This window comes from Arvicola amphibius, chromosome 6 (assembly GCF_903992535.2).
Source record: "Arvicola amphibius chromosome 6, mArvAmp1.2, whole genome shotgun sequence".
In the NCBI taxonomy this organism is placed as follows: Eukaryota; Metazoa; Chordata; class Mammalia; order Rodentia; family Cricetidae; genus Arvicola; species Arvicola amphibius.
In genome coordinates this window covers 113,292,603-113,308,061 of record NC_052052.2, presented here as the reverse complement: position 1 = coordinate 113,308,061, position 15,459 = coordinate 113,292,603, and the positions used below count along the sequence as shown (strand labels likewise).

Here is a 15,459-nt window from a genome sequence, read left to right as displayed (position 1 = left end):
GAACAGGAAGAAGGAAGTGAGGTAGATGGCTCAGTCAGATGCCATGCCTCCCTCTCAGAAGTGAGGCAGACTGCCATGCCTCTCCTCAGGGAGACAGATGCCATGAAGCCAGCCACCAGGTCAGACATGCTGAATCTTTCCCGGTAAGACACCACTCGTGGTGTTACTTAGATTATTAGATATGGGTTAGTCAAGATGTGAGTAAGAGGCTGAAAATAATGGGCCAGACAGTATTTAAAAGAATACAATTTGTGTGTTGTTATTTTGAGGCATAAGCTAGCCGGTGGCCGGGAGCCGGGCGAGATGAAAAGTAGGCTGGCCCGCAGCCTCATCACTACAATATACTTATATTACAATTTATAACAGTAGCAAAATTACAGTTATAAAGTAGCAAAGAAATAATTTTATGGTGGGCTCGCCACAACATGAGGAACTGTATTAAAAGGTCACAGCATTGGGAAGGCTGAGGACCACTCTCCTAGAACATACACTGGGACATGAGCTAGAGCTTCACCTGTGCAAAGTCCAAATGTACTGAACTCCTACCTCATAGACAATGGAAAGGGGGACCCAGTTCATTCACAATAACACACACCCAAGTATGATGAGTCTAGTGCCTGCATACAATTCCTTACCTGACCTATAACGTTCATCTCGAGAGCCTGAGGATCTTCGGCGGTGGTATCGAGAGGCTGAGGAAGGAGTGACAGGTGCCCTTCGCTCTTGAGGCAAAGCTTGGTCCACTCCTGGATACAAGGTAAAACAGCAGAATGAGGGTGAGGCTGTTCTCAGTAGCTACACTAAGGAAACTTAGTTACAATAAATATTCACTCATTACATTGCTATCACCTATTAGACCAGGTAGTGTTGAGAAACCTGAGGATCACTCTGCAGATCAACAGGAAGGTGAGACACAAACAAGGCTGAGCCCTAGAGAAGTTCTTCTCATTGTGGGCAGATACAGGTAAGTGATTTTCTTATTATAGTGTCCACCAAAGCATAAAGTCCAAGACATAGGATCAAATTATGACATTTTTATTTTGTTAGAATGAACAGAAAGACTTGCCCTGAGAAACTTTAAAATTACTATTACCAATAAAGCCAACTTTAAAATAAACCTTATAAACTATTTGTATTTGATAACTGGGAAGTTATCCATTTGTAGCATCAACTTTCAGCTTGACATTCCCAATTACTAACTCTAGAAACTTGCTCCATTTAATGCTAAGTAGATGAAGATGTATTTTATTAATTATCAAAACTGTTACCTTAGATTCAAAGACAAACCTGACCCCTATATCAGCTACTCAGACTATTAGCCTGACATAACACAGAGCCAAAGGACACAATGTAGATGAAACTAAGCAGCATGGGAAAGAGTCCATCTTTAGTTCTGACATAAATTGCTCCCACTGAGTACTAATAACAATTATTGCTTCTTTAGAAAAAAACAGTGATAACTATAAGACATAAAACATAAGCTACCAAATAAAGTCTGAATTTAAGTAACAATTTGCTCTCAGATGAGCCTATTTTAATATTCCTTATCATATGTCAAACTTATGAAGCCAAGTAGTTCTGCATTGGGCTGACATTTACATTTGGGTTTACAGCCCTGATTTATTTTCTGTTTTTTTAATTAATTTTTTTCCAGTCCAATCTTAGTTTCCCCTCCCTCTCTACTCTCCTCCCAGGTCCTTCCCCAACCTCTGCTACCCTGGCCATCCACTCTTCTTCCTTTCTCTTCAGAAAAGAGCAGGCCTCCCATATATATCAGCCAATCATGGCCTATCAAGTTACAGTAAGACTAAGCACTCTGTCCTACAAGCCTGGACAAGGCAACCCAGTAGGAGAAAAGCGTTCCAAAAGCAGGCAAGAATCAGAGACAGCCTCTGCCCCCACTGTTAGGATCCCACAAGAAGACCAAGCTACACAACTGTAACATCTATGAAGAGGGCCTAAGTCAGTCCCATGCAGGCTCCCTGATTGTTGGTTTGGTCTCTGTGAGACCTTGAGGCCAGGTTAGTTGATTCTGTGGCTCCTACATTTCTGCCATCCCTGTCTTCTGCAAAACTCCCCAAGCTCTGCCTAATGTTTGACTGTCGGCCTACATCTGTTTCAATCAGTCGCTGGGTAAAGGCTCACTGACAACAACTGATGTCCCTGACTCTTAGACAGCATGTAGGCTTCTTTCCACCACTCACCATAGTTTCTACTACTTACATGATCAGGATTATGTTGAGATGATGAAAAACCATAAAGTCATCAGAGTGTGATTAATATATTCCCATATAATTTGCTTTTTAGTAACTGAGTTTAATATTTATACCTTTCTATTGTCATGCTTTCAATGTAACTATTTGCTGATACTTTCAAAATATTCCAACTGAAAAACAAAACAAACCCTTCCCATACTATTTTTTTCTTCCCCTAGTCAAACACTCACAATCTAGTAATTATTTATCAGTTCATTTTTTGTTTATTTTCTTTGAAGTTTACTTGGAGCCCCTCCTTCTCTAACCTGGGTCACTAGACCTGTCATGCCATTTAGGATCCCTTTCATCCTGAACTTGCTTTGGTTTTGCAGAATTTTAGGTCACTCATTCCTTTAATTCATCCATGTCTTTCTTCTTCTCATATTTTAAAGAGGTATCTAAAGTAGAATCTTCAGAAAAGATAAAAGAGAAATAACACATAGCAGTCTTAGGGATCCCCAAGGTTGTCTTTCTACTGTAACAGGGATAGGCCCTGAATATTCTAGGTGAAAAATATGTTTATACTTCTTGTCTTTCATTTTTATTATTTCCCCAAAGTTCATCATTACGATGCTATAATTGTTACACTGTCTCTTCTGTGACAACTCCTATAATTTTCTCTTAAGGAGCTGATAGCCAGTTCTCTTCTTGTGACAGAACACTATGGATCTCTTTCAGATAGATCTTTTATCTGGGTTGATTGAGACCTTGAGTGCCCTGGCCATACAGAAAATGCCTCACTCTGTGGCTGAGACTGTTTTCAGGACAGTGTAGCTGCTCTGGCATAGTACCTTTGACTCCAGGATTTGTCTGATTCTGTCCACACCTACAGCCTCATTAATATTAATTCCTCAGAGAGTATACATATCCTTAAGGACTGAACAGAGGTAGCCACCATTTCCCATAGGTTGTTTCTTTCAGTGACCTGCTGAGTAATACTTAGTTAGCATCTGATGAATGAATCTGGCTTTCCCTTTGCTAAGTGACTCCTCTAGTTTACAAATCATTACCACTTGTCATTGTTGTTCACATTCTCTTACATTCTGACTGGCATTTGGAACAGAGCTAAACACACTTTCAAGTTGCCAGGTTCACCAGCTGTAAATCTCTGTACTATTAATACTGTTTTCCTGTTTAGTTCATGAATATAATCCTCCTCAGAACTACTCTCGCCCTTTACCTCTTCTTGAGATCCATAGTATACAAAGACACGACTACGGTCTAGTTTATTGATAAGCCTTATAGACTGCCATCAGTGAGGCAATTTTGCACACCTGCTCTCATGAATTCAAATCAGTCTACTACAGATGTTTAAAAAGAGAAATTAATATAACAATGCATAAAAGTTCCAACAGGTTGCCAATAACAAAATATAGTTTAAAATAGTATTTTAGTCAAGATTTCATTCATTATGTTTTATCTAATCTTGTTTCAACCAAGATTTGAAAAAAAATCAGCAGTTGAGTATGTAACTTTCTATAGAACTGAACCTGTCACCATAACGTCACTTGTATGCTCATCTCTTTCTCCAGCATAAGGCAACTGAACAATCCTTGCTGTGGCAGCAGATGCACCCTCAACAACACAAATACGAACAATTAGCAAAGCAGTTACAGTTTGGTATTCACCACAAGGGAGAACTCAACACTCACTGAAGTAGTTTAGTTTAGGGAACCATGACTGAAGACCAATTCTCAAAAAGCCACACAAAGACTGACATTCTCACAACAGCAAGTATAGTGAGAGTTAAGAGGCTAATGTGTATAATCAGAGACTGCCTGCTCATTTCCCGACAAGCCCAGATCCAAATAATTACATAGAAACTATATTAACTACAACACTGTTTGGCCAGTGACTTAGGTGTATTCCTAGCTAGCTCTTACATCTTAAATTAACCCATTTTTATTAATCTGTATATCTCCACAAGGCTGTGGTTTACTAGTAAGGTTATGACATCCTTCTTCTTTGGCAGTTACATGGCATCTCTCTGACTCTGCCTTCTTTCTCCCTGCATTCAGATTAGTTTTCCTGCCTAACACTATTCTGCCCTGCCATAGGCCAAAGCAGCTTTTTTAAAATTAACCAATAGTAATAAAACATGTCCACAGCATACAGAGGGGAATCCCACATCAAATGTGAGCACTGGGAAAGAAGGCATAATGAAACATAAAGGGTAACAATCCCCAATGTGCAACAGTCAGGCGTATGAAACCATTGATTCTCATTTGCTGATAGATAGATAGATAGATAGATAGATAGATAGATAGATAGATAGATAGATAAAGTGTCTATCCTGAATCCTTTCTTCCACAATATTTATAAGGCAAATACATGCAAGCCTTATGACAAGCACCAAGTCAGCTCCAGGGCCATAAGCCCCATAAGCATGAAGAGGCAGAACCACACAGATGAGGCAGAAAAGCATAAGTAATAGTTTAGCAACCTTAGATCTCACTCTTCAAACAATACACTTAGCAACCTAGGTCTCTCACTTGTATGGACTATGTGCTCACACCCTCTTCTAATACTATAAGTAACAACTTAAGATCCCCATCTTTACTGAGCTATATTCACACCCCTCTCTGGAACAGTGAAATAATTTCTCTTTAATGATCATGAAACTTGGACAAGTTCTATTAAAATACATTTCCAGTATAGGAAAGGAAAGGCTGGGGTCAGAAACTGTTTTTGTTTACCTATTTAATAAAGCAAACTATGCCTTCAAAGTTAACTTCCGTGTAGAACCCCATATTTATGATCTTATATGCTTATGCATAATTGGTGTGCATATTATCTTAATCAGATGTTGTCAAATATGGTGGAGTAATAGTTTTGTCCCAGCACTCAGGAGGCAGAGGTAGGTGGATTTCTGTGAGTTCAAGAAAGCCTGATCTACACATAGTAAATTCCAGGCCAGTTAGGGCTACATGGTGAGACTTTGTGTGTCTGACTGTCAGCCTGTTCCCTCATATCAGATGCATCATGAGAAGGGACATACACAGTTAGCAAAGACTTAGATAATCCAATTTGTTGATCAAAACAGAAAACCATCCATCACTCCCCAAGTAATCAAACTCTTCCTTTCCTTAAACGGCGCAAAAGGAGACCTAAACAAAAACCAGGTTCTTGAACAGTTTCTTACTCTCTTGCAATGTGTTTCTTTCCTATGCATGTGATTTCTTTGTTTTTGAAGAGTTACCTAGCTACTCTTCAGTCTTTGTGGGCTTTTATTTCATCCTTGAACAAAAGATTAAAAACCTGGATATTCCAGGCCCTGGTATCTGTGACCTTGGGCAAGTTCCTTTACCTTTCCTAGGCCTGGCTTTCCATCTGTATTTGAAAACTAACAACAGGTAACACTTCATATCACTGGCTTAAGGACTTTATTAAAAATAGGAGATGAGTTCTGTTATTTCTGTCATTTTATTGATGAGGTAATACAGACACAGTAGTGGAACTTAAACACTATATCACTCTTAGATCTCAGTTTTCTCTTAATTCAGAATTGCCTTTGTGTTTGTACTAGGGCCCCCCTCCCAGTTGCTCACAGATATCTCTCCTCCAAGCACAAAGGATTCTGGACACCTCACTTTATGGCCTTGAAGACCACAAAAGCAAGCACCAAACTCATCCATCTCGAACAGAAGACACCTCCAACTGTAGCCCACCCTCCTCTTCCAGCTGATTTTCTAAGTCAAACAGAAATTGTGATTCTTCCAAAGTTTTGCCTTGTCTCACTAATTTCACTTCTATAAATGCCTCACCTACCCATCAGATTTGGAAATATGAAGACAAAGGTGAGAAAAACAGGAACATCATTAATTTCTTGTCAATTACTTATTATCACTAAAGGATTCCCCAACAAAAATTTGTTATAGTTGTTATACCTAACCATTCAACAACTGCAGATGAATAAACACTGCAGTGTCTTTCATGAGCACTGTGCTCAGACAGACATTAGACACCACAATAATCCCAATGTTACCGCTAAGAATAAGATACAGGTGGGTCACCCATCTGTCTCTCTAACTTGAGACTAAAGTTAGAGGGCACAAGGAAAGAAGGAAAGCCTCAGGTTATTTGAAAGAATATATTATGGGAGGGGGGAATTTCTAAATTATAAAATAAATATACTAGAAATCTTTGTCTTCAAATACAATTTAAAATGTCATATATATGACGAATACTTTAAAAAAATATTTGTGATCCAGAAAAGAAGACTTTAATCCAAACTGGTCTGAAAAGTTTGAACACTGAATTCTTTGAATGAATTACTCTGCCTCTATATCTAGGATTTCACATGTGTCATAGAAAGCCTCAGTGGACAAAAATTCCCAAGTGCTCCCAGGGCATCCACTGGAACTCACCTCTCCTGGCTTCTTCCCTGGCACTGAAAATAAGCTCTTTGCTGGAGCTCAAAAGCTATCATAGACTGTGAGGCAGGTGGAGCCTGTCTGAGATTCTCTGTAAAATTGCTGGAGAATTTTTCCTATTTCTAGACTTGCCAAAAATGTTTCTGAATCAAGTCCCACTATCTTCTAGCATCTCATTATAGTCTCTGGATCACACAGCAACCCCTGTTTTTACAGTAAGTGTAATTAAGGACTTGCTCAGGGAGTAAAAAGTACTTGTATGATTAGGTAAGGCATTTTCTATATTTGCTTTGCAGTAACACAGATGAGGTCACCACAAAACAGAAAATCGAGACTTCTTTCTGAACACCTTAGTATTTACCCTACCATGCAAACCTAATTCTTACATCATTGTTATTTCCATCTCATCTTTTACTAACATGGAGCTATTATGTGATACCATACATTTTGTTTTATAATTATAGTATATTGGTAAGGGAATTCATAAACTAGCAAAGCATGAATGATCTGAAACCTGTGACATTTTGACACTTGCATTAAACTGCTATCCTGCATTATTTGTTTGTTTGTTTTGTTTGTGGTGCTTAGAACTAAATCCAATGCCTCAGCATGCTATGTAAGCAATCTACCCCTCAACCATGTCCCCAGTCCCAGTCTAGTTTTGTTCTACACTACTGGGTAAAATACAAGTTCACTGTCAGGCTTCGATTTGTTCCATACTATTTTATGACTCATCAAGAAACCATGATCAAGTCCTAATTCGCATCATCTTTACTTTTAAGTGACTAAACTCTTAAATTCTGAATCCCAGACACTGGGTGGTCATGGGTTTAGTGATGTTCTCTTTTTGCTACTGATTCTTGACAAGAAACCTAATTCATTAAATGTCATTAAAAATAATAGGAAATTCAGCCAATCAAACCAATAGACATATGAATAGAACATATCACAGACAACAGAGCAGCAACATGTGCATGACTCATCAACAACAGAGCTCACTTAGAACACAGGAGACTTGCCTTTTACTGATGAATGTCCTTTCCTCTCACCATTGAAACTGGAAAGAATGCATACTAAGTCCCAGAGCAGAAATGCCAGCTGGGTGCCTCTCTCCCCCTTTGGGGGGAGGTAATCTTGCATCTCACCTTTACCTTCCATAGACTCATGACACAACAGAATTCCTTAACAAAGGGAACGTGCCTGTACAGACCTGTGTGTCCCTCAGACTGTGTTGAAGAAGGTCATAAGTGTCATCAAACACAGCATAATTCATTGTCCAGAGAGCAATTGTATTTCTGTCATGAGGTTAAATAAATAAAGCATGACTCAAGTGTGCACTGAGGAAGCTCAGCAGTTATCCACACAGAAACTGAACCTAACAGTAACAGGCTCAGGCAAGCAGCCAGCCAGCTTTATTCTCTAGATAAAATATACAAGTGTCAACTGACTTGCACTTATATCCTCAAAATAAAGACCAAAATTTTAATTTTCCATGCACCCAAGGTACAAGATTCTGAAAACTTTGCCAATCATGGACAACTTTTTCAATCATAATCTAGCAGAGTATCTGCAGCTGGATTTCAGATAAAGCCATCTCCATATTGGCCACACAAAACAATGAGCTGAGTCACTTCATGTAAAGACATTCACATCAGAGCAACTATCTTCAGTGACAACATCAGATACTGGGGTTTGCAAACTGGATTATATAAAATAAGTAGAAATCAATGAACTAAAATGAGTTATTGTCTAAAATCATGTAATCTTTTGTCATTTCTTTTACTGATTAGCACTAATGTGGCCAAATGACATTTAGATTCATCCAAATCAGAAATAAAAATAGAACTGTCACCACAGATAAGGGAAGCCTGGTGCAGAGGCTTGTGCAAAAATCACGGTGCACACCTGAGCAATAAATGCTTTTGGTACTAACCTTGGCTACAACAGTTGTTGGGAATTCTCTCTTACTGCTCTAAGGCCTTGCTGATCCTCACTGGTATGATAGAAGAATAGTGAGCACAGGAGCGGGAGGAACTAGCCAGAGCCTTGTTCTACCTCTTCCTGTCATGTGCAAAGTCTTGCCTGCAAGTGGGTTGTGCTTACTGTGTGCAGGGGATGAGAGATCCTCACAATTCATATCCTACTTCTGTGGGACAGAACACCAAACTACAACTGCCTAGAAATATTACACAAATAGATCATAATAAGACTGGAATCTAGGGCTGTCCTAACCAGAAGGACCAAGTGAAAAGTCCTTCAACAAGTAGCATTTGCACTGAACACTAAACAAAACCTAGTACAGGCAAAATACACATTCCCAAGAGTCTTAACAGGGAAAACAGCATGGCCATCTGGGGAAGCCAAAATCAGCTCAAGGCTGCAGGAGGTTTCATAGCTAGACAGGATTGTTAGACCCACTCTCTACTCCTATGGTCTGCAGTAGTAACATAGAGGGCCCATAAATTCTCACTAACAACAGACACTGTGCCCCTTTGAACACTAGGGAATAGCAGAAAATACAAGAAATTTTCCAATTTCCAAACAAGTCCCCTTAAGTAGCACCTTCTCTTATAAAATAATTTTCAACCTATTATTTCTCCTCTTTGATTCTCATCTATCTTCATAACTTCTAGTATTCTCTTCCCTATCTGAATAGAGTTGGGCACTCAGCATTGTGCTGAACAAAGAGAAGCCGTCTTTCCCAGCAGGTGCATCACTACCATTCCTCTCACTGTGTTATGCCCTGAGTAGCAGTGTAAATCCTGCAGATAAAACTGTGTCTTGAGTATTCTCACCAGGAAGGAACCACAGCCTGGCAACTCTGCATCCAGAAGCCTAACTTCATCTTATGGAGCTCTAATTCATAAACATGTGTCCCAAGCACCTCAGAAATACTTAAATACTTTCTCAGGAAATCTTAACTTTTATCTGGTAAATAAAACAGGTACATTCAACTGCAAGCTCCGTACATAACCTACTGTGACAGAATGTCTTCCCAGATAGACTGGTCAAAAAAAAAAGAATTCCCAGCTTTAGAAACACCTGCTTTCCTCACTATTCCTAAGTCCTGACGATGAATGAGCATTAATACATTGGCAACTTTTCAGAAGGATATTATCTAAAAAATATTTTTGCTACGAAGGGTAGTAGATTGAATGAGAATGGTTCATATATTTGAACGCTTATTTACCAGAAGCATAATCTAGAACATGCACTGTTTGGGAAGGATTCGGAGGTATGACCTTGTTGGAGAAGGTGTGTCATTGGGAGTGGGCTTTGAAGTTTCAAAATCTCATGCCAGGCTCCCCTTCTTCCTCTACCCCCTCTCTGCCAGATCAGAATGTAAATAAAGCTTTAAGTTACTGTTGTAGCACCATGCCAGTCTGCTTCCCACCATGACGATCATGGACTCTCCAAACTGTAAGCAAGTCCCCAATTAGGTATTCTCCTGGAGGACCAAACCTCTGGCGCCTTCAGTGTCAGCCCTATGCATGGGGAAAGACTTTCAAAACTGTCCTCTGCCCAAGAGCTGGTCTCTGTCAGGGATGCTGGGCTCACCGAAACGAAAGTAAAACAGAGGCCGATTCCCCGCTGCACTGGCTACCCGCTCCCGGGCCGCAGCTTCTCTGATGTCGCACACCCCGATGTGGGTGGAGCGGAACGGTCTCCTCGGCACGCCTTCACCGGGCTGCAGTCTACACCGAACCACGGCAGCTCCATTCGCTGCTGTAACAAGTTGAAAAAAAACTAATTAATTCAGACTTTAGTTTTTTTTAAATTTGTTACAGCGCTGAGCAGAGCTGCCGACCCCATGCAGAAACAGCACACACCAAAGGCTCCAATAGGTGCAGAAACCCTCTGCCCCCAGCCAGACCCGATGAAGGCTACAGAATATCACAAACAAGCCAGTAACTGCTCCTTTTTCACTTTTGTTTGATATGGCAAATCCAACAGAATCGTCAAATTAACCAAGTAGCCTTACTCAAGGACAAGGCAGACACACACACAGATATCAACAAGTGACCGACCTTTCTGGCAGTCACACAAGGGGAGGCGAAGGTGGAGAAATACCTTCCCCCAACAACTTTTACAAGTCTAAGAAAAAGTCTACTTTTTCTTCTTCCAAATAAAACCATGTCTTGCCAGACCACAAGAAATCAGTCCCTCAGCTAACACACATAGGACCACTTTTACACCAACTCCCTTAAAAATCGCATGAAAAGTCTTAACGAGCAGAACTACCAGCACAGCAAACTCCCTCTGCTCCTGCTCCAGGTCAGCAGCCATAGCACTGTTTTGTTTCTGTCATGGCAGTTCTATAACACTGGGGGTGTCATATTCTGGAGGGAATGGAAATGGGATTTGCACACATGCACTTCAAGCTTCTTAGGTTTTGTTTCATCCACAGAAATTGCACTTTCAGGTTTTCCCTTTAACGTGTGTTACTAGCCTTTTACCTTGAGGAGGGATATTGCTTGCATTTGCTTTGAGCAACTTCTAAAACCTAGCAAATGCTCAAAGTTGCCCTTTAAGCAATGAGAGCTGACACTGGGAATCCATCCATGCTGAAATGCCAATGTAGTTCCATTTTCTTTTTCTTAAAATCTGTACAATCTATCCCAAGTACAGAAATTCTCCAAAGCCACACATGATGTGATAGTGGCAGGAAGTATACCTTGTACTTTGCAAGTATAAGTAATGCATATTTTACCACCATCTCCAAAAACACCAGACTTTTACAATCATATCCTCTGAGTCAGGCTACCACAACACTTACTAATTATCTCAAATCTTGTATTAATTTAAACCATAATCAATAGCAATAATTAACTCATCAAATCAAAAATCATGTTTAAACCACAAATGCCTATTTTAATAATTACAGTATTTCAGACACCAATGTATTATTGATCTCTATGTATAGATGAAATAACTACTAAGTTATATTAGATACATTATAGAAAAGTTACATATGCCTTCAATATTCATAAAATCTATGAGTAATTATACAAAGAAGCAAGTTGTGGAGAATGCAGGTGTCAAGTGTGCACTCTTCAGGCAAATTCCAGAGTGAGAGAAAAGCCTCTTTCAAATGTGGCTATTAACTTTTAAAACTAGACAATTTATACTATTCAAATTGTACGTACTTGGAGGCTGAGGAAGGTAAGCTCCAATTAATTTTGACCTCTTCTTTTCATATCCCTTTTGTGTAATGTCACCTGTAAGAGAAGGGAAAAAAAGAAAGCATTCAGGATAATTTCAATGGATACAGTTGGTCATTTAATAAGTATGATAAAATATTCCAACACCGTAACTATCATTTGTTTGCTTTATAATAAGAGATTTATAAAGGAGCCATTGTGTATCATTTACTTTAACTTTTTCCTTTAGCCCCCAAAAAGAAAATCATAGGCTTTCATGTTATAGGAAAACTCGTTTGCTCAACAAATGCTCATTTCTGGCCCTTTCTGGCTGGGTTTCCACCCTAAGAGTCCAAAATTATGTCTCTGCGATTTTATTCATGTCTGCGGGCACAGGAAGCCTGCTCAATCTTCAGGGGCTCTTATTAACTTAACAATGGATTGGACAGCTGTCTGGGCCAGAAAGTTGGCATCACCATTACAAACAGGCATTGCCTTTCATTAATGAAGGTTTTGTTGTTGTTGTTTTTTCCCCTTAATCAGGCATGTCAGTCACAAGGACTTGAAACTGCTAAGATATTTTTGAAGAAGAAGGGGGAGGAGGAGGAGGAGGGGAGGGAGGAGAGGAGAGGAGAGGAGGAGGAGGAGGAGGAGAAGAAGAAGGAGGAGGAGGAGGAGGCGGAGGAGGAGGAGGAGGAGGAGGAGGAGGAGGGGAGGGAGGAGGAGGAGGAGGAGGGGAGGGAGGAGGAGGAGGGGGGGGAGGGGGGGGAGGAGGAGGGGGGGGGGGAGGCGAGGAGGAGGAGGAGGGGGGGGGGGGAGGGGGAGGAGGAGGAGGAGGAGGGGAGGAGGAGGAAGACGACGACGACTAAGACCAAAGAAGATGGGACCCACGGAGATTTAGAAGACATTCATTGTTTAAATAAGAATTCAAATGATAAAGCCAAAGATTTATACACAGAAGTCAAAGAAGGTCAGACCTTTCCCAAAGGGTTAGATCACTAAGGATAAAGGCAAAATAACACATTAATATGTAATAGTCTTTCCTAACTGTAAGCTCCAAAATATAATGCCAATTTTGTCCTTCATTTTTAAAAAGAAAAAACACATGTGTGCACACCTGTAGATATGTGCACAAGTGTACAAGCTCACACACATGTGTGCACATACACACTCACGCATATGCACCACAAGCTGTGTAATTAAATTGGGGGGATTATAAAATTAATTTTGCCCGTTAATTTTTTGAAGATATTTTAGATTTTTATTCCTTGTAATCTGAGATACTCTTCAAAGAGAAAAAAGATTTGTGCTTCTATGAAAACAAAGCAAACCAACCAATAATTATTATTATGCCTGATCAAGTTGGTAAATTAGCTTATTCTAATGATACATGCTTATTATGGTCATGTGACCCTACAGATCTGAGAGCTAATTCTATTACTCAAAGCTGTTCTACACATCTCTGTTAAGGTTAAAAAATAATGTATGACCAGTATTTAAATGTGAGCCATAAGGTACTAGAAGACTATGGAGTACACATTCCCTTATCAACTAGCAAGCATATCTTATGTAGCGCAATGGATAGCGCATTGGACTTCTAGACTAAATATAATATTCTTTCAATTGGCCAGGAAAATAAAGGAATAGGGTAATGTATTACAGGCTGGCGGTGAAATTTGCTTTTGCCCTCTTTCTATAATTGTCTGCACCTGTAGCACAACAAGATGGAGAAAAATGTCTGGCTTTGAAGAAACAGTTTGTAAACAAAATAAAATCTTTAGAGCCTAGTTCTATGACGTTTAAAGCCAGAGTCTAGGACCAGTAATAAGAGAGGCCTGATTTACTGGTCGACTTCAACACTCCTGACAGTAAAAAGGAATGGGGTAGAACATTGGCACCCATTCTGGCTAACCTAAACATCTCATCCTACACACAGAAAAGGTAGAGCTTTCTGTCCTAGAAAGCAGAACAGAAACAACCTCCCATCCCATATTCATGGCTTCTTGAGAAGTCCCCCAAACAGCAGATCAAGAGTGCTGCAGAAGCAGTTGCTTTACTGCCTGGCTCCTTATGGGATATAGTAACCTTGACTAACAAGTAGCGGCTTTGATGGACAGTAATCATGCTTTAAATACAACATTACAACTGCAGAAGCTGGTTTTCATATTAATCATAATGCTGCATAATCTGTCTTGTCTCTGACTGAGACAAAACCCAAACCATTGCCTGCTAAATTGAAGGGAATAAGGCAGGCCTATAGGAAAATGAAAAGGAATGAGAACATGTAAGGCTGCATGTGGAAAGCTGTAATAAAGAGGACGTCATTTGGGCCTTAGACAAGATGCTATCTTTGCACTTTTCCAGCTACTGCCCATGTCCAGACAGAGTAGCTGCTTTGATAATCCTACTATAAAATTTTAGTCCAGGTAAACCCAGAATCATTTCACATGTTGATTATATACAAAATTTAGCTCGAGTTTCATTAATTTCTCAACTTAAAAGTCAGAAGAGACTCTTATTTAATTTTTACTATAGATCAACTTCAAAGGAAATGAACGTTAAGTTCTGTCTTACTTCAGAGTTGGTGTTATTTTTGGAAAGTTTTGGTTGCTTTAAGGCTATCAAGATCTAAGGATATTATTTTCCCCCAGCTCTCAATTCTCTCCTATACTCAAAGATAAACCAAACAAAACCAAAAGCAACTGAGCATCCCCACAGAGGATACTGAAGAATTCCAGATGACCACCACCTCCAGACCCTGGGAGAGTGCAGGAAGACACTACAGAATGATGTCTACCTGTCACTCATAGTAGCCACACAAGGGTCAGCAAACAATCATGTAGGCCAATGGAAGCTCTCTGGTCTGTGCTTTTAAAAGTCTTCAGTGGCTGACAGTCTGTTCCGTTATCAATAAACTATCACTTGCAAAGCTACATATATATATTTGTATATATATGTATATATATATATTTATATATATGTAAAGAACAACCTGATATATATATATGTATATATATATATATATATACCAGGTTATTCTCTACAGAAAGTTCTGAAGAACTCTGCCCCGAATATCCTGGCCATCACTTTTATTCTTAACAACAACTAATTTTAGAGAGTGAAACCAAGGGACAAATATTATTTATGATTCTTGATTCAGACTACAGATTTGGAGAAAAATGTATCCTTAACTCCAACAATTATTTTTTTCTATTACAACCACATCTAGTACTTTTCCCTATACTCTGGCCAAAACTGAGGTAGATATTGTCCCGAGAAAAAGACACTGGCATTCCTGACTTTGCTAGTGCATTTTTTCCTGACTGGACATCTTCTGACCCAGGTTTTAAATGGTTCTAAATGGTGAATCACCCAGCAAACAATTTTCTGTTTGACTCCTCCCAATCCCTACCCTAGGAAGATAGCACTTCCAGGCTTTGGGTGACCACAGCATAGATGATGACTACCCAGGTTCCATAGGATCTTGAATTATGATGTACTTGTCCATAATGCATTCGTGTAACATATATTTACATAAGGCATATTCTGCAAACCAGAGTGTTGAGCTTTTGTGAAAGAGTCCATGTCTTAGAGAATTCAGTCCTGACCCCACTATTTTCCCATTCTAGGACTATGAGTTGATCAATTAATTCACACAGAAAAGCAAAGTGAGAAACATCAGTCTATCTC

General features: G+C 39.6%; 1 protein-coding gene across 4 annotated transcripts in view; it reads right to left on the bottom strand.

Annotated features, from left to right (window-relative positions):
- The window catches only part of Dip2c (disco interacting protein 2 homolog C), a 373,272-nt gene that overhangs the window by 161,505 nt on the left and 196,308 nt on the right, over window positions 1–15,459 (bottom strand). For 2 of the 4 annotated variants that reach the window (XM_038334504.1, XM_038334505.1), the window contains exons 2-4: window positions 11,776–11,847; window positions 10,187–10,354; window positions 636–746 (exon numbers count right to left, since the gene is read on the bottom strand). In XM_038334504.1, coding sequence (XP_038190432.1) covers window positions 636–746; window positions 10,187–10,354; window positions 11,776–11,847 — 351 coding nt within the window. The remainder of the gene's footprint in view (window positions 1–635; window positions 747–10,186; window positions 10,355–11,775; window positions 11,848–15,459) is intronic. The other 2 variants (XM_038334506.1, XM_038334507.1) reach the window with 1 other exon arrangement.